Genomic DNA, 24,997 nt, shown 5'->3' with positions numbered 1-24,997 from the left:
AATGGACTCATGAGGCTCAAACTGGTCACTTGTCAATACCAGCAAGAACAATTCTGCCAGTCCAGTTATGCCTCTAGTGGCAGCTTCACAACGTCATTGTCTTCAAGTGATAATTTGTTACAGGTATTCAGGTATTCTGAAGACAACAGGGCAGCATAGATGTGATTAAAAGGGCAGTTTGGCCTACAGAGCTATGATTTCTGTTGGCCAGTGAGATGAAAAGAACCCACACTACAGGCTAAGTTGGCAGATCTTGCAGTGTAAAAAAAAAAAAAAAAAGATAAAAGGAAAAATCCGTTTGTATATAATCTATATAAACTTAGTAATTTTTTAATATAATCAATAAGACATTTTTGAGATTTTTCAAGATTAGAAGTATAGCTTAAATCTCACACCTCAGATTACACTGGGCTTTTCTATTTGCTTAAGGGTGCTCAAGAGACGGATTCTTTTCTCTGGATTTGGCTGTATGCACTATACAGAACTCTAAAGTTTTAACGAAGTCATGGCAACTTAAAAACATCTGAATAGAACATAAGATTGAATTTTTAAATACTTATACATTCCAGCTTTTATCATATTCTAGGTTGTGCTAGAGTCCTTGAGAATCATTGGAAGGACATAATCTTCATTTTTAAAAGACAGAAAGATTCAATGTTATAAAATTTGCCAAATCTGTAAAGCTAACAGATCTTCAGATTAACCTACACCAAAGGATTGCATCAAAAAATGCAAATTTTATGTGTGTCCTCCATGCCGGTTGCATGCAACCATTCCACAGAATCCAATGGATGTTTATTTTGAGAGCAGTGCTGCGAAAGGGTGGGCTGTTGGCGAGAGGGAAGGCAGGGACTGTCTTCTTAATGAGCGTTTGCACAGTAACCAGCACAGCGGGAAGCCAATAGTAATGATAATAAACCTTGATTGGAGATTTCAAACATTACCGTAACATCAGACGCACCGTTCTGACTTGTGCGTAACCAGACACTTCGGCTGCTTTAACAAACCCTTAGGTTGCCCTAGGGAACCGTGTTTAACCGACACAGCCCTTCCCTCGTTGATGCCTCGCCACCACCGTGCTTTTAGGGTCAGCCACGGGTGCTGGGGCCGCCTTCAGCACCGCGGGCGGACGGACAGCTCCGGGACGGGACGGGGCGGGGCGGGGATGGGGATGGAGATATGGGGATGATGGATGGCGATGAAGGGATGGGGATGTGGGGATGTGGGGATGATGGATGGGGATGTGGGGATGTGGGGATGATGGATGGGGATGTGGGGATGTGGGGATGATTGGGGATGGAGATGATGGATGGGGATGGGGATGGGGATGGGGATGGGGATGGGGATGGGGATGGGGATGGGGATGGGGATGGGGATGGGGATGGGGATGGGGATGGGGATGGGGATGGGGATCCCCCCCTTCTGGCGGCGTGGCGCAGCGGCGGCAGCCCCGAAGCCGGCGCTGTGGTTTTAAATGGGCGGAGCGGCGGCGGGCGGCGGGGCGGCCCGTGGGCGGCCGGCGCTGGCCCATATAACCCCACCTCCCGTGCGAGGAGTGCCGCGGTAATTGGCTGGATGTGGTACTTGGAGATGTTGAGCTGGCTCCTTCCCCCCATGTCCCTGCACACGCACAGGGGCGGGTGGTGCGGGCGGGAGCGGGAGGCAGGGCTCGGCGGCGGCGGTGGCGGAGGTGGCGGTGGTGGCGGGGCTCCCCCCACTCGCTGCCTGCCCGCCGCCGTGCCCGAGCCCCTGCAGCTGCTGGGCTGCTGCCTGCGGCCGCAGGACCCGGCCGAGCCGGGCCGAGGGGAGCGCGGGCGGCTGCTGGCGGCGGCCGAGATGATGGCGGAGGGCGGCGGCGGGCCGGCGCGCAGGAAGGCGCTGTCGCTGCTGGAGGCCGCCCGCTCCCGCTACGAGAGCCTGCAGATCTCCGACGACGTCTTCGGGGAGTCGGGCCAGGACAGCAGCGGCAACCCCTTCTACAGCACCTCGGCCGACTCCCGCTCCGCAGCCTCCTCCCAGGACGATGAGGACGACGAGGAGGAGGAGGAGGAGGAAGGCGAGGGGCGCCCGGAGGGGCCGGCCCCGCGGGGCAGAGCGGCCCGGCGCCGCGCACCCAGGCCGGCGGAGCGGCGGCGGCAGCGGCAGGCCGGCGGCGGCGGAGGGGGGGTGATGCCGGGCGGCCCCGGCCCCATGGAGGAGGAGGAGGAGGAGGAGGAAGGTGCCGAGAAGGGGGGCTGGACGCGGTCGCTGCGAGACGTGCCGCCCCCCCGCTTCAAGGACGGCAGCGGTAGGCGGCGGGGGCTCGGGGCCTGGGGCTGGGCGGCGGCGAGAAGGACCCGGGGGTGGTCGGGGACCCTCGGGGGGGTCCCCCGGGGCTGGCAGGGGCCGGGTCCCCTCGCCTGGGGCCGCCCCGGGGCAGCCCGGCTGGTGGGGCCGCCGAGGGCCGCGGGCGTGCTTAGTCACAAACGGCACTGACCCCGGGGCGGCTCGGGGCTGCTCTCTGCTCGCCGGGTTCCTGCCTCCACCCCTCGCCTGAACCTCTCCTGCCAAAGCAAACGGTGAGAGGGTGACCCCACCGGGCTGCCGAGAGCCCTCGGGCGGCTTGTGCAGCGAGTTGCACCAGCGGTGTTCGCAGGGAGCCATTGTAAGGTGCCTGTCCGCAGGGCTAACGACCGGGTGGATGGTGTAGCAGAAAGGCTTTGCCAAAACAGGTCGCTAGTTGTGAGGAGGTGAGGTGTCAAAAAATGTTTGCAACTCAGAACTGGGTGTGAGGACGGCTGCCATCCTCCACGGAGGTGATCGACGGCTTGCCCGTCTTCAGGTTGCTGTCTTCACTGTTTTCCTAGAGTTTAATTCCTTCATTAGAAGGTAAATGCAGGTGAGTGCCGCTGCTCTTGGCGTAGTATGTTGAAATTTGTGCAATGGGACCGGTAGAAACCCATTGGAGGAAGCAGCTTGGGATGGGGGGAGTAAGGTGGAGCTAGCACTGAAACCTGGAGAGTTCTGTAATGCTTCTGACAGATGGGCAAATAAAAGTTGCCATTTTCCTCTAACTCTAGAAGTGTATAGACACCACAAAATACTTAAATGCCAAGCTGATGTGCCTCTTTAAAGAGTGCTGTTTTGACTCTCATTCGTAATCATATGTAAGATAACATTCTGGACCATAGGCTTCATGGTGTGGTGTTATTTCAGCATTATCACTCAATTTCTCTGCCTCTGCTGGCTTATTTCTTCATATCGTTACTTTATGGTAATATATGTTATAACATAGAACTGGTGTTGGTGCTTTGCTGTTGGTTTGGGAAAGAAAATTAGGTTGACCTATTAACTCTGGAATTCAGATTTCCTTTGAAATGAAAGAGTCTGATCTATGGTTGTCAGAAATAGATGCAGAAGTCCCTTGAGAAAGGCATACGGGTATTGCTGTGAATATTTCCTCACAGTAATAGACAGAGTAGAGGTTGCTGCTGCCCTTTCATTCTGTTGATCATAATGATGATGATAGATGCTACATGCTGTTCATAGCATGGTGATTTGGTTTGGCAGGAGTTCAGATAGTGTAGTGCTTTGATGTGTGTGAAGCGTGTACCCTCTGTGAATATTTTTTTTTTTTGGCTGCTCAAATTCCAGACTACAGACACTGCTGCATTGTACAACTAAACTCTTGTAGTTCTAGTCTGTAGATCAGGTGTTTTTAGGCCATGCATGTATCATATCCTTAGCATGGATCTACTTGTACTGGCACCATTGTCACTTCATTGGGCACTATACTGACCTAAGGGACTGGGTCCATACCCACTGAAGAAGAGGTCCTAGTCAAGGTGAAGACAGCTGTCTCTTGCAATGACAACACATCTCTGAGTCCCTGCTGGTCACATGTAGTGAAACATACAAGTAAGAAATGCAGGAGTAGGCACACAGCACTAACAAAACCGTTCTCTCAGTTAAAATTCATCGGATGAAAGAATCCTCAGTTTCCAGGTTCTGAGCTTGAAAGGAAGAGTTTTTCATGAGACTGACAGAGAACTGAAATCAGCACAAAAACTTCAGTGTGGTCTTCTGGTTGAAATCTCAACAGAAGTATCCTAGTGGCAAGCACCTGACATCATCTGATGCTGGAAGTGTTTTCGTAGACTGAGATCTTCTGAGACTTCAGCTGCGTCAGTGCTGGAAATAAATTTTTGAGTCAGACTAGGATCAAACTAGTGTCAAGCTGTTTGGTTTGGGAGACAGCTCCTTTAAGAAAGGGAGGGTGTGGAAGAGAAAAAGGTTTAAGATAATTAATAAGAATGAGCTAGAGCTATCAAGAAAATGAAGAAGAGCCACTTACAATACTCTTGTGGTCTTTTTAGCTAGAAGTAGAAAATCCTATCACTTCCCTTTTTTCTGTTTTAAGAAACAAATTACTTAGTGTCTTTCCCTTCCCAGCCCCAATGTCTTATATTATTTTATTCATACCTAGAAATAGTCCCTAGCATTATCAGGCTAACTGATGTTTCATCTTAGAAACACAGTATAGGCCCAGATGCTGCTGCTGGCACTGTTAGATGGTACAGGACAGCCTCAACCTGTAGCCAGCTGCTGTGTGTTCATGATGAAGCCTGCCTTGCCCATGGGGCAGGTGCTGCCAGACAGGGAAGGGTCTGGATCAACTTTGGGTGCTGGTAGAGAAGTGACTGGTATCACTGCACAACACTTAGTTAATGCTGTTTGTATCCCTGACTTTTGTTTTCTGCCTCTTTTTCAGGCATCTTCAGTTACTGTTGTTTCTGTTCCATTTAATAAAAATAGTGGGTGCTTAGAGTCCCTGGGAAAGGAATAACAAAAAACGCAAATAGCTTTATCTGACTTCCTTTGTCCAAAATAGCTGTTAACTTTAACACTGAGGTTAGAACAGATGGTTTTCTGGCTGTTGGTGTTATTTCCAGTTAAGCTGTTCTGCAAAATCATACTCTTTAGTTGCTGAAGGGGGAAAAAAAAAAAAGACATAGTGATGCCCTGACTTCCAAACTGATAACTAGTGGCACTATGCAGTTCTGATTAAAATAGGTTGAGGAAACAAGGGAGCTCGAGTGCCTGTCACAAACATCAAAGCAGTAAAGTGGGTTCTGAAGTACTGGGATTTGTGGTGGATAGGAGATCTTAGAGGCAGGTGTTTAAATGCTTTCTTTCCCTTGAGAAAGAGTGCCTGGCTCCAGCAGGTCTGCGGGTGGGTCAACATGTGTGTTTGAAAGGGTGATGACATCCATGATCAAATGTTGGATCCAGGCCTATTTTGGCATCTCCCTTCTCATGCTCCTGAAGGGAGAACTTCCCATTCTCTCCAAACCTCACTGTGAAGGGAAGGTAGAAGGGATTTGTTGGGAAACGGACCTACAAAGAGAATCTTCTGGGAGAGGAGGCCTGACCTCTGGCCGGGCAGTACTTCAAGTCTGTAAGGAGGCATGGCTGGGGGCTTCTCTTCCTCTGAGGGCAAGATAGAGCTAATGGTAGAAGTGCAGAAAGAATAAGAGAACAAATTGCTGCTATGATGTGGAACGTGGAACTGAAAAGGAAAGAAAGCAACTATTACTACTTAAAAGACAGGCTAGCAAATGCTAGTAACTCAGTGCAAAGTCTTGATTTCTGGTTGCTCCTGCCTCGAACTTCTTTTCATTGTTGTGCTATTTCCTTAAACAGATGGGTGGCTCTGGGTAGTGCTTTCCTCTGTCAGCTCAGTAATCTGCTCAGGAAATGTTGTATAAAACACAGGAACTATTGGCTTTGGTCTTTCTTTGGGGAGGATCTTTGCCAGGATATTTGCACCGTCTTTACTGCAGCTTGGCGTTCCTGAATTGGGGTAGCTGCTATTCTCTTCATAGAGTCCAATGCTTCTTATATTGAAGTAGTTCAGTGACCAGAATATTGGACCCCAGATGTGAAAGCCCTCCTGCTTTTAGGGATCATGTTTTAGGGTGGCAGCAATAGCAGGGAAATCTGAGCAAAAAATATTGAAGTTCCCAAAATTACACACGATTCGTGCCACTGTTTTTTTCATTTCTGTGTTCTCACAGGTCTGTTCTTAGGCCTAGACCCAAGAACAAAATGTTAAGAATGTTCCTTGCTCAAAGTGTGACAGCTTCTCCTCAACAGGTTGCATTTGGAGAGCATAACTAGCTTTTTATGGACTTCAGGGTATTTCTCTCAAACACAAAATGTGCTGCAAGTTACCTTATTTGGAGAGCACACTTCAGGAGAACAGCATGCGCTCAAGGAAAAGTTGCATAGAGCATGTCTAGCAATCAGGCTCTCCTTGAAGAGGTTTAAATTAATATTTAAAGTAATTTTTAATATACTTTTTATGAGAGTACTCTTTTGCCAAAAAGACCAGGTTATGGGAAACCATCATTTATTCCATGATGACTGGTACATGAAAGATCATCTTCTGCACAAGCAAGGGTGCATTACCTGGGAGATGAAATGAGCCCGCATGCGGGATGGTAGCATGTTTCAGCTGCTGTCAGGGAAGGAAGGCACAGCCTTAAATTGAAGCAGGGAACTGGCTACATCTTCTGGGAGCCAACCAGATACAGCTTTGTCTGCGATGGCTTCTGCATAAAACAGTCTCTAATATTTGGTTTGTGAGCGGTAGTTTTTTTTCCAGCAGTCTAGCCGAGTGATCTGTTTCACAGACGTCTCTTCAAATTTAAATACGTATATTTCAGCAGCTCTGCCTAATTAACAGGATATTACAGACTGCTACTTCAAGTATCCTGTACAGTAGTAGAAATACTTCCAAAGAATATCTTGGAGAAGCAGTTTGTTTTTTTGAGTCTGTGATATGAAAATTGGAACTTAAATGTTTAAATGTTTAAAACTTGCATAAAAAGGTGGCAGATTTTTGAGTTAACTCGTAATAGTAGGTACATAGGGGAATTGTACAAGCCAGTTCAGTAAGTGAAGAGCACAGAGAATCACAGAGCAGTTGAGGTTGGAAGGGAGCTCTGGAGACCATCTAGTCTAATCTAACGTCTACTGCACAAAGCACGGTCAGCTTGAATGGGTTGTGCAAGGCTGTATGCAAGTGGATTGTGAATATTCCCAAAGAGAGGAGGCCCCAGCCTCTCTGGGCCACTTGTTCAAGTGTGTGACCACCCTCCCAGTAAAAGTTTTTTCTTATGTTCATTCGCAAATGTTTCTTTGCATGTCATTGATAAGACTTCAGACGACTGGATTTTTTTCATTGTTCTTATAGAAAAGAGATAACTTGTTTGGAAAGGCAGATGGGAAGGCAGCGTTCCAGCAGATGGGAAGAGTTCTTGGGTCAGGCCATAAAACAGGGCCATGTACATGCCACTGTCTATCAGCAGCAGTGATTTTGGTTCAAGCCCTGAGCTGAATCTGAAGGCTTTAGTCTTATTAGATTGAGGTTAATACTTAACAAGTCCAGGCATATAAGAAAACCTATGAGAGCTACTTAGTTGCTTATGGAAGATTCTGTTTCAGAAATATCTAGGTCAAATTCTCTGTAAGTAGATAAAGTGTCTCTGCTGTGACTTGTTCTTGCTTACTTCTGTCACCAGAATTAGCTGCTTTTGACTTTTTTAGCGATGGAAAATACTAGGAAAATGGCATATCTGTATAAGCTGTTCTTGCATTCTAAGTAGAAATTATTTATATCTTCCTAGATGTTTTGTGACACTGTTATGTGTTGTGATGAATACGTCACAAAGATGTACACTACCACTTTGCATATCATTTATGGGATGACTTAAAGGTCTGATATTTTGCTAAATATGTGAATTATGCAAAGGCTTAATATCTCATACCTCTTAGGAAACATAAATATGCTTTTCACATGGCTTTAGAGCACGCTTTCCTGCTTCCGTCATCACTGACGCAATACAAGTGCATGACAGCCTTGTTAATTCTAAAATTTAGAGCAACTTAGCTGTGTTCCCTTCCTTTTGCCCATAGCTCTGCTAATGAACGTGTATTTTGTGAATAGCAAACTGCTGATAAACTTCACAGAAAAAAAAAAAACTATTCTCTGCTTTTATACAGAGAACTAAATTTGGTAAGTACTATAGACCTTCATGTCTCAAAGCTCTGCAGATCAACATCTTCCCCATAGACACTGTCTAGACTTCTACAGAGAAAAATCATATTTACTCCGTGATCTGGTAGTGCATCAAATGAGTCTTTTCCCTTTGCAGCTATTTATGGGGTCATTTCAAAGAAGTAGATAAGTTCCTACAAATAACTCTCATCCACCTGTCAACACCCCAGTAACAGTAAAGCAAACATTTTCCTTGTCTGCATACCTCCAAGTCAACCTGGAGAGGAAATTAGCCTCTCTCTCTCCTAAGTCTGAGGATCCTAATAGCTGAGTTGACTTGGTGATTCTGTATAGACTGCTGGGTCACAAGAAGCTGTCCTGGATGCTATTAGAAGAAGCTGGAAATTCATCTTAGGTGTGCTTGTTCATGTTGGTGTTTTAATTAGTTTTTGTCCCATGCTAGTCTTCCAAAATTTTGGAGCAGATGGATTGAGCAGTTTGGAAATACAAGGTGGTTCCCAAAGGGAAGGTAATCATGGGTACAGCTATACATCTTATCTAGACATCAGAGGAATATAACCCTAAAATACTTCACCCTTCCTAATACTGCCAAAAATTCTCTATGTTATTAGAAAATAGAACAGATGGACTCCAAAGTAATATATGACTAAGACAAATGCATGAGAATACTAGCATTTGACATCTTGCTTTCCTGTGGCAAAGCATCCTTTCCAGAATTTATCCAAGCTCCCACTTCACGTTTCTTAAAGACCAGGGTGTTAATCAGTCACTGGCTCTACCTGAAAATGAATGGACACATAACTGAGTGGGTATTTTAAAAATGAAGCCAGAGCTCTGAGGATGAGGGACTGCAGGGAAACATGTTTGGAAGGCTCCTTAGTTTGTGTGGGCCCTGTATATGTACTTCCAGATTATCTCCCCTGGTTTTCTGTGAAGATGACTGGTATTAATGACTCCTGATAGAAAACATGCTTTCAATTTTGCTCTCTTGGACAGCATAAGGATTCACATGACTTGTACTGACAAACTATAAGAAGGATAAAGAACAAACACAAGCAGCTTCTGTTCAGCCAGCAACACAAAGCTGTAGCTGTGCGATTGAGAACTGGGCAAACTGAAGTGCGGTTGATTTGTTGCACTGTGGAGATGCAAAAATCATGTCAGAGAAGGCCAAATAGGAGACACTGAAGCAAAGAGTATCATATGTCTGTACAGGTGGGGGAAAGCAGTTGTCTTGGAAGGGAAGATTACTGGACTGAGATAAAAGACAGTGAGCCCAACAGTGGCTACAAACATTATTTCTAGTGTGGGGGGGGAAACCACAGAAGACTAAAAGCAGATGCTGCTATAACCATGACTCATTTGTGATTACATATGGCAGAGAGGTGGGTGTGCATGAAATAGATTAAACTGGAGTAAGAAATAGAGTATCTTTCTTTAAGTTACTTATGAAATTCACTGCTGTGGAAAGCCTGAGTATCCAGTGCATATAGTTCTCTGTTTTTTGAAAGGTAGATGCTGGCTAACTTCCTGGTGGGTAGCGCTTGCAGGTGTGCAGTCTAGGGTATGTAACTGTGGGCGTGTAGCTATTCCCGCTGCTGTGATCGTGCTGTCTGCTTGCAGGATGCACTCTGTTCATACAGAGCTTGGACAACGGTAACTTTGTCAGTTCATGCCCTGGAAAACTCCTCTGAAACCCATGCATGCTTTTATGCTAATGGCATTTGGTGAGGGGATCTAGGATTAGTTATTCTGCCCTGGTACTCGCAGAACAGTTTAACCGGAGTGGTATTGCAAGGCAAGAGGTTGTCAGCCTTCCCCAGAAGGCAGGGTGGTAGATCTTACATCTTCCCTTGCTGCAGTGGCCTGGGAAAAAACTACCTTCAGTTTGGGTCGAGAGGTTCCTGAGCTGGTCTTGACAAGTGTGAGATGCTCTTACATATGTCTTGCTGGGTATGTTGCGTGATGGATATTAGTATATATGTGGATATAAATTCCTATTTAGTCTTTCAAAGCATTGTATAACTTAATGGATCACTGAATGAGAAGACCTCCTTAAACCAAAGACTTTTCCCCATTTCTTGGGCATCATAGCTATGAAACAAGGTACCAGCTCATGGTGGTTTTGGTGCCTGGAGTGCTTGTGTGTGCTTAGGAGCTAACTATCTGAGCCTTGAGGAGACCCACAAGTGTCATTGTGGTCCTCATCAGACTTGCCTCCTCACTTCCTACACTGAATCAGAGGTAACTTCGTGAGGCAGGAACCATCTCAGCTCTGAGTTTCATCCCATGCTTTGCATTGCACTGTTTATTACAACAAACAACTTCTTGCAAAGACTGAAATTTATGGGGGGATGAAAGGAGCAGATGCAGAAATGCTGACCAAATTGGGACTAGATTTTATTATCACTAAAATTGTTGTTACTGCAACTGTCTGTTTCTCTCTCCATTTGAACTTGATAAGGTCTGGCTGAGCATCTCCAAAAACGTGCAGTATGAAGATCTGGCAAAAGCTTAAATGGAAGAATTATTTTTCTCTTCTTTACTGAGAATTTGAAACTGACTTCCTTAATTGAGGCAGACTTACTGAATTTTTATATTAAACCTTTAGATAAGACAAAGTTGGGAGGGATTCCATGTGTACTAGAGGACAGGCTCAGAATTCACATGGTTTTTGACAGCCTGAAATAGTCCAGGGGAGTAAAAGGGTACAGTGCAAGAGAGAAACATGTAGTGTGAGGGCAACAGCGATAAACAGTGGAAATGGAAAATGGAGGGGAAGAAATAGTAGTGTTTAGGTAAAAACGGAACAGAAGACTGAAGCTGAGCACAAGATGAATGTGACTCAGCGTCATGTTCTTGTGAAAAGGCAAACATCCTCCTCAGCTATTTAAACAGAAGAGTGTACAAGACTTGTGATGAGACTGGCTTGCTATTTAGGAGAGGTAGTCCGGGTCACTACCACAGGTGAAAAGCAAATAGTCAAATATGAAGAGAAAAGACTGAGAAGGAGAAAATCTACCAGCTGGAGCACATTTCTGTTTTTAAGCTAAGTGGCCATGAGGATAAGTAAAGACTATTGTAGGAAAGGGTATTATCTGCCTTATCTGCCATGGAAATTGAATACAAGGAATAACATGCTTAAGTTGAATTGATGGAGAACTAAATCAGTTATGATAGAAACCCTCAAACAGTGTAGTGCTGCAGCAGACTTGGTTTTTTTCACTGGAAACCTAAGAACAGGCTACACTAACCTGTTGTAATAGGCCGGCACCTAGTACGTATGCTGATCTCTGGTAGAGGCCTGGATTACATAGCTTCCTCAGGTCCCTTCCAGCAAGACTTGCAAGGGGGAAGCAAGGTGAAGCTGTGTAGCTTGCAGAAGTAGCTGTGTGCTCACAGAAGGCCTTTTGATCTGTTAAGGTGGCATTTCCTCTTTCCTCTTGCCCTAGTGTAGTGGCCCAGGCATGCTTGGCTGTTACTCAGAGTATGGTTGTTACTTGGATGTACTATGGTTATGAGTTGTGTGTGTGTGATATTGTATCACTATTCAAGTGACTAATTCTGGGCCTCTTTCTGTGTGTTTAACAGTTAATGTTGTTATGTCAGGGATGCCGGATATAATACTACCCAAGTACTTGTGAGGCTAGCAATATTGTACTTAGAAATGCTTTAGTTGCTGCATCATTCAGTAGTGCCTAGGTCTGTATTTGCTTTTTTCCTCAAATCTCTTTGAGGTATGAAGAGCCAGCCTCTTTGTAGGTGGATACCAGCACAAACCACTGTAAAGCGTGAGGATGGATGTGCGGAGGAAGACAGGCACAGGTCAGGAATAGGCCCAGCTAAGTCCCTGGTCCAGTCGCCTGCAGTAACTGATGACCATGGAACAGATGTCTTGGCAGGCTGGGGCAGTGCAATGTCTGCTCCGTGTTTCTCCAGTCCACGGACTGGGTATCAGAAGGCTGTTTCTTTGCTTCTTTTTATGAATTTTGCAAAACTGTTTCATCTTGCAAAGAGTACTGTTGGCTCTTAGGTCTTCTCTTTTTCTGATATTTATCTCAAGTATGATTATAGGGTGACTTGTCTATGATGCAGCTGCATAATTCATCCTGCTCTGCATTTGTCTCTGTTTGTTCTTTCCTATAAAATCTATTCAGTCTTCAAAGAAATATTGAGATCAGGGTAACAAGCTGAAAGTCACCAGGTCTCTTCTTTTTCTTGGAAAGTACTTGTTTTTTTCAGCTTAGGCTGTTACCTTGAACTTGGATTCGCTTAGGTTCTTGTTATGGGGCTCTGAGTATTTGAGGAATAGAAACAAAAATGTGTACTAAACTGTAACATCTGAATTATTTATGTCTTTGTCTCTGCCACAGGTATTGCAGCTCCTAGTATTTTGTCATCAGACTTGGAAACTTATTCTCTTACGAGCCTCATTAGTTATCCTGAAAATTAAGGCAAAATCTTTGCCTCAACAACTGAATCACTCCTAAGTTATCATGAATCTGTGTCCTGAAAATTGTACTGACCTTGCTTCCTTCATCACCTTCCTCTCTATTTTATTTTGCAAAAGAACCTTTTGGCTTGTTCTGTGCAAGGCACAGCTGTTTCTGATTAGGAGGTGTAGGAGTATAGCCAGAAGTACCTAATTCTACAATTCCACTAGACTGGGGTAAATACAAACCACTTGGAGCTCTGTAAGTGCAAATTTGAAAATGACTTGCCTTCTGGGACAGATGGTGGATCTAAAATATTCAGCTGTGGATATTTTTGAATTGGTACTGTAAAACTGGGCACCAAATATGAAATTGTTCAAGGAATATGAAATGGACTTGATACTGGAAATGCTGTTTTTGAGATGGTATCAATTTTTAACTTTTTCTGTTCTTTTGATGTTGGCTGTCTCTCCCTGAATCAATGCAAAGAAACTAAATGAGCATTAGTTTCTTTCTAAAAGCAGCTATTTGTATTATATGCTGAAGTAGAACCATTTGATAGCATTTTATGGGCAGATATAGAAGTCGAGTGAGTCAAATGTTAAAATACAAACGGTGCCTTTTCTGTAGGCCTTTTGCTGAAAGGCTGACTTAAAAGGGAGAGAAGGGGTCTGTGTGTTGACCTGGAGTGGCTTGATGTTAAGCAGTGTGCTGCCAATTGTTCTAATGTCAGCTTTCTTCCTAAGATAAATGAAAAATGGTATTCTTTCTTTTCAGGCTGAAATGGGTGGCTAAAGGGAGAATGCTTTAGCACAATACTTTAATCAGAAAAGGAGCAAGAAACAAGTATAACAAAAGCTGTTCAAAACTTTACTTTGAAGCTTTCCATTTCTAGTGAATCCTTTTAATCTGTATTGTAACCTTTTCCTAACCTGCTCTTCTCTGCTACAGCATTTAGTTTCTCAAATTGTTTCGCTTCCTAGAATCCTTTGCCGTCATAAAAACGACCATTTCTCCTATATCTTAATATAGATCCTACTAATACTTCACATTTTAACATCATATGCGTAGCCTTTATAAACTTCCTTTTTTTATTCTTCTGAGCTCTGCTGGACACCAGGTCTCCACTGTTTGTGTTAAAATTGCAGGTAGTCTGGGGCAGGAGTTCACTGTTGAAATTTTGTTTCTTAGTAAGTCAGGCTTTTTGTGATTTTTGCTCTGTCCCATGTGCCCAGGTCCATTCCTGTGGGAGATGGTAAATGTCTTCCAGATACTGAGTTCTTACTTACCTTGTATGAAAATAGGTGATGGGGGTGAGAGCCCTTTGAAGTGCTCCTCCTGAGAGATGGCTTGCTCAAATTCAATCCTCATTAGACGGAAAACTTGTAGTGAGAAGAGCCCGTAGGGTCTGACAACATTCCCTGCGATGAAAAAGCCAGTTGATGTTGAGAGACAAGGCCATGTGAAACCAGGCTATGCCTGTTCTTGTGTTCAGCATCGCATAGAGAAGACAGTTGGTACTTCTAACATACCAAAGTGATGGCCAGATGCCCCTCCACCCACACCTGCTCCAGCTGATGTTCCAGATCTGATTGTGTGGGAGATGTCATATGTGAACAACTGTCACACCCACCACAACATCAAACTTGGAGCATCAAAAGGCTGGAAGGAATGTTGTGCACTTCAACAGAATTTGTTTTGGATCTAATAGGAGTGGTTTTTATCTGCGGGTTTGGTTATAACATGATTAATCAACCTTCAGTTTGGATGATTGTAGAAGTGTAGAGGCTAATGCGCCGAGTGATAGACCAAATTCCTTGCATGGAACAATTAAAGAATATTTTCCCATCTCCTCCCTTGTCCTGTGGGTGGTGGTGGGGATTGGGTCTCTTCTGTCTAGTTCTTCCCCTGTTTACAGTTACCTTGGACAGCCTTACATCGACCAGGCATTGATTCTAGAGGCAGGAGGATGTAGTCAAAAACAAGTGGTAATATCTATTAAACAACATGTTATGTTTGTATAAACAGTTTAGTAAGTATATATAATATAAGCAGTGTATAAGCATGTCTGTTGTTTTCCTCTTGAGGCTAGCTAAACTCACTATTTTGTATTGTAGATACTCATACTGATGGAGCATGAACGCTTGCTAAAAAAAGGAAAGATACAAATGCGTTTTAAGTTTTGCTTTCTGTGACCACTGGTGTAGGCAGCTATTGTCTGTCACTTAGGGAAAGAGAAAGTAATCAAGCTTATAAACTCAAGAAAAAACTAAGTCATTTCTAAGCAGTGTCTGTAAATTCACCTTTTGCTGTGTCTTCAAGGACTCTGCTATACATCTCACTACTCATTCTTTTATAGCTATTCTTTTTTTGTTACTGACTCCATCACTTGACACTATTGTACTTCGGCACTAACACATTTGTTGAGAGCAACACTGGGCTACAAGAAACATGCTTACTCTCACAAACATTCACTTCAGTGTAGTGTTGGGCTGGTGCCCAAGAATAACCTAAACACTATAGGTTGGAGTTAAGTATCTGCCTCAAAGGGTCTCTGCTGCACTGGAGCCTGAGAAACCCCAAAGGAGATGTCAGTTAACTCCCTAACTGTACCTCTGAACATTTTTTCACAAAATTGATTTTTGCTTTGAAGTGCAGACCCCCTTCTTCAGGAATAGTAACCTTTACATGGGTTACTTGGAAAAAAGGTGAAAATGATTGAGCAGAAGCATGCAATGTGAGAGTGAAGAAGACCGCACCGCTAGCAGTGCTGCTGAAGCACTTGGAAAAATAGCTCTGTGTGGAAGAGCAAACCCACATCCAGACCCATGCCTGTGTTTCACTTTTCAGCTGATCAGCAGGAATTGATCAAAACTGTCAAGATAATTAAAGTGAAACACAACAAAGATAAACATGGGCCAAATGAATAATCACCAAGGAAAAGCAGTTTGGCTCTGTGAAGCAACTCTATCTGCTTCTTATAAGTAAAAAGCTTTCAGTGCAACTCTGGAGCTTCCTGTAAAACAGCAGCCACGTACTCGTACTGCCAGCCTTGTGCATTGTCATGTATTACCCCCTAAAGAAAAGTTATATGAAACATCTGCCTTTCTGTATCCTCAGTCCAGTTTTTATATTTCTTCTGGAGTAAAAAGCATTAAGGGTGCACAGACACAAGTCTCCCCTTGTCTGCAAAGAAGACTTTGCTTGCCTTTACCTAATTTCCAGGATGAAAAAACTATAGGCCTTTTCTTGTCATCTTCCTTGGCCCTGTTCCCTCATGATGGATAAAATTCAGTTGTGTGCATGTCTATGGAAGGTGGATTTAAGAGCAATCACAGGTTAAGTAAAGCAACCTCAACCGTGAAGTCGTTCTGCCTACTCTCTTGTAGTACATTAGGGAGTTGGCCACTTAAATGATGGAGGATTTTTTTTTTTCCTAAGGCATCTAGATATCCCTTTGGGTGTTTATCAAAAAGCACAGACTGTTTGCTTTGACTTTATGAGGAGCTTAAAAGCCTGACATAGTTGCATGCCTGAAATTCAACAGCAAGTTGTATGACTGGATTGCTCCTTAAAAATGGCATTTAACTAGCTTTTAATCGACACTTTAAATACTTAAAGCAATAATCGCGTTGGTATCAGATCTGTGTATGAGTCGTAAAAACTAACATTAAGACCCATGATCAAAAGGAAAAACCTGTGTTCCCTGAAGAATACATGAGTTGTAATTTGCTTGTCAAGGTTTGAGGAGAGTGATCAGAGTCTATTGAGTGACAGTTGCGAGGCCCTGAAGGGAGGATGATGAGGCTGCAGGAATGACTAGAGGAGGGAAATGTCTTTCTACCATAAAAATTCTCTTTTCTAACAGTATGCATATTGCAGGCGCAGTCTTGCTTATAGGATTAATAATTTGAATGGCTGACTGCACAATGAGTGTGTGCTCTGGAAACTTATTTCCACAAAGAAAAACACAAGGCTGTTAAACGTCCTTTTGATTTGTGAGTGATGCAAATTAAAAGTCAAGGAGTGTCAAGGGATGTTAATAAAGTACATTATGCTTTGAATCCAGGGAAGCATTTAAGCACATGTGTAAATCCAAGCTTTCCGTGTATGTCTATGTGATACTGCTTTAATGATAGAGTACAGCAACATGCTAAAAGCAGACCAACATGGAAGCTGTTATACCAATGCCAAAGGACTTGGTTGATACCACTGCTCTCCTTTTACAAGAAAAACAAGTTTTCTAGTAGGGACAAAGGGAAAGGACTCAATTTGAAAGCATACTGGTTATACTGGTGTAAAACCCACTGGTAGGTCAGGCCTTCCTGGAGCTGATGGGATTCAAGCACGTACTCTGCGCTGCTGAGTCAGGATTGTGCACCCCTATCAATAGAAGGTTTGTTTTGAGCAGGTACTGTGTATCTGTGTTTATTTATCTATAAATTATATAGGTGTGCTACTGTACTAATAGATCACATACACTATAAAACATACACAGAAATAGAAATTAAAAAGGATGAGATAAAGATGAAAAATATTATTATTAACAGTACAAAAACACATTCTTCCTACACTAGAATGGATTGTCTTGTGCACTCCCTGGGGTGGTGGCACTGTATGTTGGAGAATGCTTCTGTAGGGCCATTGAGAGGATCTTGATGCGACGTTCATCTCTGGTCAGGCAGACAATGCCCAGCAAGCAGGGCTGTGGCCATCTGTGTCCAGCTCTGCTATACGCTGCCTCAGACCAGACCCGGAGAGAGAATTTCTGTGAAGTGGCTTGGCTCTGTCAGCCAGGAGTGCTACCAGACCTAGTATGTAGCAGCGATGCAAAGCAGTATGTTCACCTCCTTCCTCTGTCTTTTCTCTCCTTTCTCCCTCCTCCCCAAATAAATAACACTCTAGTTTGTCTAAGGGGCTTAAAATTTTGATGACAGTAGGTTATAAAAACTCCAGGCCCAGCCTTCCTAATAATCTGAAGGCTGCTTTTTTTCTTCTCAAACGTCGATGGGGGTTATAGCACTTAGGACACAGCAGAACCTGGCCCTGAGGGAGGAATGTAATCAATTCTTGATGTGGAAGGGAAAATGCTCCTGATTCAGAGCAATTCGCAGTTAGTGAGGAGGAAAGGAGCCACATCAGAGATGATGGAAGAAGCTGATGGGATTGAATGAGACGCAGCAGGTCTGTTACTTTTCTTAATTTCGCTTTATGAGGCGGTCAACATAAATAAAGTATGAACGGAGAGAAACATTGCTTAAATGAGAGACCTTTGTGAATATAGCAACAAGCGGCTGAAGAAGTGGAGGGGCTATGCAAAGGAGCAAATCTGTCTACAATATAAAAACAGCTCTAGCAGTTAAGTCGGGAAGGCTTAGGAAGCAGGAGGCTCCCTGTGGAGACAGATACTCTTTTTCTTTATTTGCCTTTCTATTCCTGCACACAGAGTCAAGAGAGCAGGGAGAGACTTAGCAATCAGAACTTGAGGTTTTCAGATACCCCTTTTCCCATGGGGTTCCATATTGAAAGAGTGATTAAAAACCAAATCAGAAAATGAAAGAAGGTCTGGAAACAGATGAGCATATTTGTTCTAGTACCAAAGCTGCAATTCTCCTGTCCTGGCTGGAGCAGCAGCATAGGCTGACCTCTCCAGGAGGCCTGAGTCAACGCTGAGGCTTGTGACAAATGAACACTGACAGAGGCAGTGCCTCAGTGAGGGCATGGAGGGACATCTCGGCTTCTTAGAAAAGGCAGCTGTACAGAGGCAGAGAAGCCTGGATGTCAGTCACAGTGAAGAGATGACTTTTGCTGTGTGAGAGCGGAGGCTTCCTTAAATAACCTTCAGTCATTTGTTATTTAAGTGGAGGCTGTGGGGCAGCTAGAGAATTGAGTATTCTTCATAGGAAATGTGGTGCTAGATAAATACTAATGTGGCACTGAGGAGGAGTCCTCACACAGATCTTGGGCATTTCCTTTCCAGCAAGGACTGGACAAGGGCAATACAGGGATTTGCAACAGCAGTTCTATGTGAGTTGTCACGTCTGCCATGAAATTACAGTGATTTGGTGGGGCAGGTGGATGGGCTATGCGGAGGAACACATTTTTGCCTTTGCTTAACTGCAGAAATATGTACTTAACCCTTTTGGTGGTTTGTTTTTAAGCCATCAGAATTTAAGTCCACACTTCAGATTTTGAATGCCTCTTTTTTATGTTGAGAATGGCTGAAGTACCAGGAGACTGCAGGAGAAGAGGCAGAGAATACAGCTTTCAGCATTTCCATGTAATATTGCACTGACTTCAAAATGAAAGAGAAGTCTCCAGCTGCAGACCTCCTTCATATGTAGTTCTGGTATTTGACCGCTGCTTACCTGATAACTAGGTACTCCTTGCCAGAAAGGGATTAGTAGAAAAGCAACGTGTGATCGTATGACTGCAGACGTCAGTACTCTTAGTTCGCAAGGGCTAGTGCTCCGGAGCAGTGCTCTGAAACTGCGGTTGCACACTTAAAGAATTCACTCTAACATAAACCTTACCTCGCTCATCTCATCACTTAAGTGAAATGTCAAGAGAACAGGGAAGAGGTATGGCAGAGTCTCAAAAAAGCGGGAGGATGGGAAAGGAAAGCAACAGAGGACTGGAGCCTGGGGAAGGTCAGGGTCAGATAGCAGCAAGCAGGCGGGGAGGGCTGGGAATCTGCAGAAGGGAACAAAGGAAAACAGGACACAAAGCCCAGTGCCAGCCTGAGGCATGGTAAACCAGAAGCAGGGATGATATGATTAGGCTGAGATAGCACAGCCTGTCAGTAGCGGAGGGAAGCGTTCAGGGAGGCTGACTCCCAGTTCCTTAACTCAGGAAAATATTTGCTCTGGCTTGGTGGGCAGGCAGGTTGGAAGGGAAGCACCACTTGTCTTTGTGCGGTAGTCACAATTCAAAGCCATTGTTTAATGGAAACTTTTCCAGTTACTCGTCACTGAGTAAATACACTCCTTTTCATCATATCATAAACTAGCCTCATATGGAAACAGAAGCTTACAGTTTTTTCCTTTAAGAAAATTAACTTTCCCAGATGACAGCGTGCAGGATGGAGTAGGGGCCAGGGTTTACAGAGCAAAAACATACACTCAGAAACTTCCTTACTTCTATGTAGTTAAAGTATCGCCTTAAACATGATATTGTCTGTGGCCTCTAACCTGTCACAGACTTTTGTTCCAGACTGAGATTTTTCCAAATTGTAGAGGATTAAGGTCTAGGATATTAATCCAAAGATCTGTTCCGAACCCTAGTGTGAAGCCTGTATACTTCTGTGCACTTTTGTATGTTCGGGTAATGCTTAAGAAAAGAAAAAGGAACATTTTAAAAAATGCAGCAAATGCTAACTGAATGTAAGAGGAAGAATGCAGCTAGTAAGTGTGAGCCTTCAGTTACTGAGGTCTCAAGCTATAAATGTCCTAATCTGTGGTTACAGAACGGGAAGCTATTATTTCTCTTCTAATAATGCCCAGAAGCCTCTGTAGGAATCCTCAGTGTAAAGTGCTTGGCACTTTACGAACAGAAGGATATGTTTTGCAGTGGTTGTTCCCATGTTGCTAATTTAAATTTACCTTGCAGGTGCATCCTGCATAATTATCTGCAGATTTTAAGGAACTAATGTCTAGGCCTGTTTTTTATACAGCAGAAAAAATTATTGGCTTTTTTTTCCATCCCACTACTAAATATGACACAGGATTCATCACCTATGGCTTTTTTGGATGTGAGCACATCATGAAGTTCTTTGAAAGTCTCTGCTGTATGAAATCTGTGTTGCTGCTAGGTCTGAAAGGAGAGATACAAGCTACTTCGTTCTTTTATAAGCTGAGGTATGTTCTTATTGTGATTAAGTCCTGCAGGTCTTTCAGCATTTATTGACTGTGTTGGCAGTCCCCAGGAAGCATGGAAAAGACAACCTCTGGGTATATTTCTGATCGCATTTTTAGGTGATTTCTGTAACTTGGAAGTGCATCGAGTAGCATGGAAGGGAGGAGGAAGGGCAAGCTTGCTCTCGAGCTAGTCAGCCAGGAATGCATTGGTCTCCAGGTATGTCAGCTGGGAACGTTTTCCAGTGCTGAGTTTGCATCTGGTGTGACGGATGTCTAGCAGGAAGCATTGCCTGCATGGTGACCAAGTCTTTTCCCTGCCTGATCTGAGGTACGGCAGAATAAAGAGCGAGGTTGCATTTGAGAAGACAAACTTTGGCTCCAGAGTAAAGCACCATCTCTCCCGAAAGGCTGCGGAGGAGCACGTGATGTTCTCTGCAAAGTTTCCCTCCATGGCCTGCTTCTGCTCCACTTACCAGCCGCTGTGCATCCCAGTGCTGGCCACGGGGCAGGCTGGGGCCTGGCCTGAGCAGTGAGTCCTGCTGCTCAAGGTAGCTGAGGAGAGGTCGCAGGAGCAGTGCTGTGTTGCTGAGGGTCTGCTATTCTGAAGTCCCACTCTTACTTCACTGTGCTGTTGAGCTCTGAGTTGTGCTTCTGGCTTTCTGCAAGTACAGCTCCCTGAAAGCCTTCCCTGGAGGTACAGGGGTTGGTAAACAGGTGTGCATAACCCTGGAGTCAGCACAGGCAGAACAAGTGGGAAATACACCCTCTTGTACAGATGATTGCATTTTGTTTGCACTTCGTTGCTGAAGAAATGTTCTGGTTTCTTGAAACTGAGAAGTTGTGGGTTTATAGGAGTTGGCCCTAGCAAGAGTTGCAGATACATGATCTCTACTTTCATCTTTCTAGTTAGTAGTCCTAAGAAAATACCTAGATTCTTGTCTGCCCCTAAACCTAACGCACCAGCTCCTTCTCAGCAAGGAACACGTTATTTATAACTGCATGTCCCAAGGCTTTTGAGGGCGCTGGGGTGGAACAGAGGGAATAAAAAGTGGTAAACTTACAAGTTTAAAAGCAGCTGTGTAAATGAACATGTATTATGATCCTCTATCATGGAAGAGAAGTGTCTTCAAATGAGGGTGTCAGTAACTGAAGTGTTGATTTATTTTGTTCTTACAGTCTCTAAAGTGATGAGACTTCCTTTGCCTCCCTGTTTGGGGTGAGCACAGCAGAGAAACCATGTCTGACTGGGCAGCTTCTGAAGCTCACCTGGAAATGGATGTGCACGCTTGACTATGGAGAGCACTATGATCCCAGGGAGGCTGGTACAGCCCAAAGGAAGCAGGCGTGGAAAAAGAGCCTGAATATCATCCCCTAGAGCCCCTGGCACCAGCCTCCTTGGCCAGATTCCAGTTTTGGAGCTCTTCTAGCTGGGCTGCAGCAAGAGCCCCAGCTCCGTGCCTGGTGCAGCATTGTGCTGTGGCCCCATCACCCTTTCCCAAGTGGGTGCAGCAGCAGGAGCTTCGTTCTGCACATGGGAAGCAGCATTGAATGCTTTTAGGGCAGTGGGCTTACCCTAATGGCCATTCTGCCTCTTCTCCAGGAAGAGGCTGTAGCTGCTGGAAGCAATTTCACAGCCCGATACTGTAGCTGCCTTAGCACATGTGGGATGGAGATGAATCACTGGAAGGTTCTGTGCTGAAATGAATGTTCTTGCATGAAAGAACTACAGGTTGTCTGTAAATGCTTTGCTGAGCTGTCTGGATTTCCAGATGATCCTTTTTTTTTTTCTCTTTTACATTCACACTTTGAAAAAAAAATCAATTTCTGAACAAAGCAGAAAACAATTTCCTCATGAGACTTGTTCAAAAGTGAGAGGTCCATTTTCCAGAGGCATGTGTGTGTTTTGCATGTAAATGCAGGGGTTGACATGAAAACTTTCAGCATCTCATTAGGTAGGTCACTTGCATATTGACCTTTACTTAGAAAAAATTAATTAAATGTCCTGATGATTTTCATGAAAAACATACTAGCTATTTTCCCTTCTTCAAACACAAAATCTCTCCCTTTACAAAGGGAAGGTCCTGACATTGTATTACTAATGTGGGAAAGGAGCAAGTTGCTTGCAGGTGATGGTATTTGCGAACAGCATGCACTAGAACTGACCAGAAGCCCTGGAGAGAAAGATGTGAAGGTGGATTGCATCAGCAAGGGTTCCCTGTGCGAAGTCCTCCCCATGGGGCCATCCCAAGCAGCTTTCTGGGATTTAGCAATGGAGGTCACTCTGCTAGTAATGGAAGTTGTGCTGACGTAATTACAAAGCAGCAGATGATAGATTTGTGTCAGAAAAATGCGCACAGCTGCACCTACAACCAGAAGCATGCAGCTCAGTGATCTACCAGAAGCCTGTATTAGAGATGATGCATCAAGTCAGCGTGTTGATGGTTGTCTCTGACCTGCTAGGTATGCTCAGTGTCAGCTGGGCTGCCAGGAGCAGCCAATCTGCTCTGATTGAGTATGGTAAAATGTTAATAGAAAACTGCGGTGGATGATTGCCATGGAAGCTGCTGAAGCAGGAATTCCCCTGGGAAGGGACAAGCGTGTTCAGTCCCACAGTCAAATGAATAATGGGCAAAGTATTGCACGAGCTCACACTGGTACTGTTTCAGCATGTCTCTGCTGCTTTAAAGTGTTTTATTATTATTATTATTATTTTTAACAGTTTTAACGATAAGATCCTGTACCAGTGTCCAGGAGGTACTGTTGGATGTTGATGATGCTGATCGGTAGGTTGTAAGATCTCACCACAGAAATAAAGTGTATAATTAAAGGTGTCAGCCTTACCTGCAGTGGGCTTTTTAGTCTTTCTATTTCACTTCCCACAGCTTGAAGGCTTAAAAAATGATGGTAAACAAAGAAATACCCTTAATTAAACGTTTTTTCATTGTGGCTTAAATCCACAACAAGCTTCACTTCCGTGGAAGGTTGCCATAACATGTCTCACATGTGCTCGTTTTCTGATCAGTGCTGTTGGTGGCACAGCGTACGTTCAGTCAATGGGAAGGGCACGAGACCTGTCTGCTTGTTCCCCTGAAGATGTCCAGAACCTTAACAGCTTTCATGCGGTGTCTTATCCCACGCAGTAACATGCTGAGTGACAGCCAAAACCCTCCACCATCCCACCTGGCATCCCAGTCCTGTTCTTGCCACCCCACTGAAAGCTGGTTTGGGCTGCCCCAGGCAGCCCTCCTGCCTGGTGCTCCACCCTGGGCCACTGTCACACGGAGCAGGAGCCCCTCTTGTGCTGGGGGGAGCAGGGGCATGGCTTTACCTGACCCACGCTGGGTTGGCATGCTAGGCTTGGCTCTCGAGGTTTTTGCTGTAATGCTGAAGAAAATGAGGTGGGAACTTGGATCAAGTATGTAGCGGCTTGCATTGCAGGAAGTGCTTTGCTGAATTTTACCATTTAGCGTAAATGTTACTGTTTGTTGAATAAGTATATTCTTTGTTTAACTTGCCATAAGTCAGTGCTGTCTGGTGGGGAGGCTGGGGAGTGCAGCTGGCCTCTCCCCACCAGAGTCAGCACGGAGCCGCTGCGTGCAGCTGCTTGGGGCCGGGCAAACTGGGCAGTCCTTTCTCACTTGTCCTTGTACCATTTTAGACCCAGCTCTGCATTCTCACTGTGGATAGAAGTTGGCATACAATGCATGGATCGCTTTACTGCTATGAGGAAAATAATCCTTTTTAACGCTGGAGAGAGAAAAGAAAGTGCCCTTCCACTGAAGCTGTTTGACATGGTTCTTGTGCCTATGGTTATTACAGGCAGACACAAAGTCATAGGCAAATGCTTGCTCATGGAGCTTGGAGTAACGCAGTCAAATCACGCTTTGCTAAATAGTTTGGAATAAATTTGACTGAAAACAAATGCAGAACAAAAAAGTGTGTGCTACTGAATGCCAAGACAAGGTATAAAGTAAGTCTCTGGTGGAAGTGCTCTAGTAAAAAACCATGCAGAAGCACAGGCTTCTGAGAGTCTAACAAGAGACCCATCTTTGGAAGGACGATGTCCAATTTTTTCATTCTCATATAAGAAAGCCCCTGTAGTCTCTGTGTTTTTTTTCCCCTTGTATCCTCATTAGTTGTCTCCGAGCTCCAAGCAACTCCACAGCATGGCTCAAGTCTTGGTAATTTGTACAGAATTCTCATGCTAGGTTGTTCTAAAGGGAAGTAAGGTTCATCTACCAAAATAACAAATGCAAAAATTCTACATGCTGCAAAATACTGGTCATAACCACAGCTGATATAAATTAAGGTGACTCCTTTGTCTTGACAAAGTAGAGTTGTTATTGAAGATCTGGTTGCTGGTTTTTAATAAGATGAATTAAATACATACATCATGATACGCTGCATTAAAGACCTGGATACTTTGCTGCCAAGTTTCTGCAGGAGGGCAGTATCCAAAATAAACTGGAATAAAATACAGAAGAGAACTGTTATATGCTGTCACTTCAGGCTGTCTTGACAGGTTTGTCATAAGGCTGTCAGACTGGCTCTGGTTTGAGAATGGTCTGATGTACATTTCTTCCAGGCCATTAAGAACAGAGCTGATATGAAAACTGATTTTTCTGGCAAGCTAGATAAGCTCCAGT

The 24,997-nt window shown here is 44.3% G+C and overlaps 1 protein-coding gene across 1 annotated transcript in view; it reads left to right on the top strand.

Moving 5' to 3' along the window:
• The first annotated feature begins 1,552 nt into the window (after positions 1-1,552).
• Positions 1,553-24,997, top strand: part of PGBD5 (piggyBac transposable element derived 5) — a 71,631-nt gene continuing 48,186 nt past the window's right edge. The window contains exon 1 of the mRNA XM_080585202.1: positions 1,553-2,287. Coding sequence (XP_080441328.1) covers positions 1,576-2,287 — 712 coding nt within the window. The 5' untranslated portion in view covers positions 1,553-1,575. The remainder of the gene's footprint in view (positions 2,288-24,997) is intronic.

The sequence above is a fragment of the Anser brachyrhynchus genome, assembly GCF_964034855.1.
Source record: "Anser brachyrhynchus genome assembly, chromosome: 3".
Taxonomy (NCBI): Eukaryota; Metazoa; Chordata; class Aves; order Anseriformes; family Anatidae; genus Anser; species Anser brachyrhynchus.
This window is presented reverse-complemented; position numbering and strand designations above follow the sequence as displayed.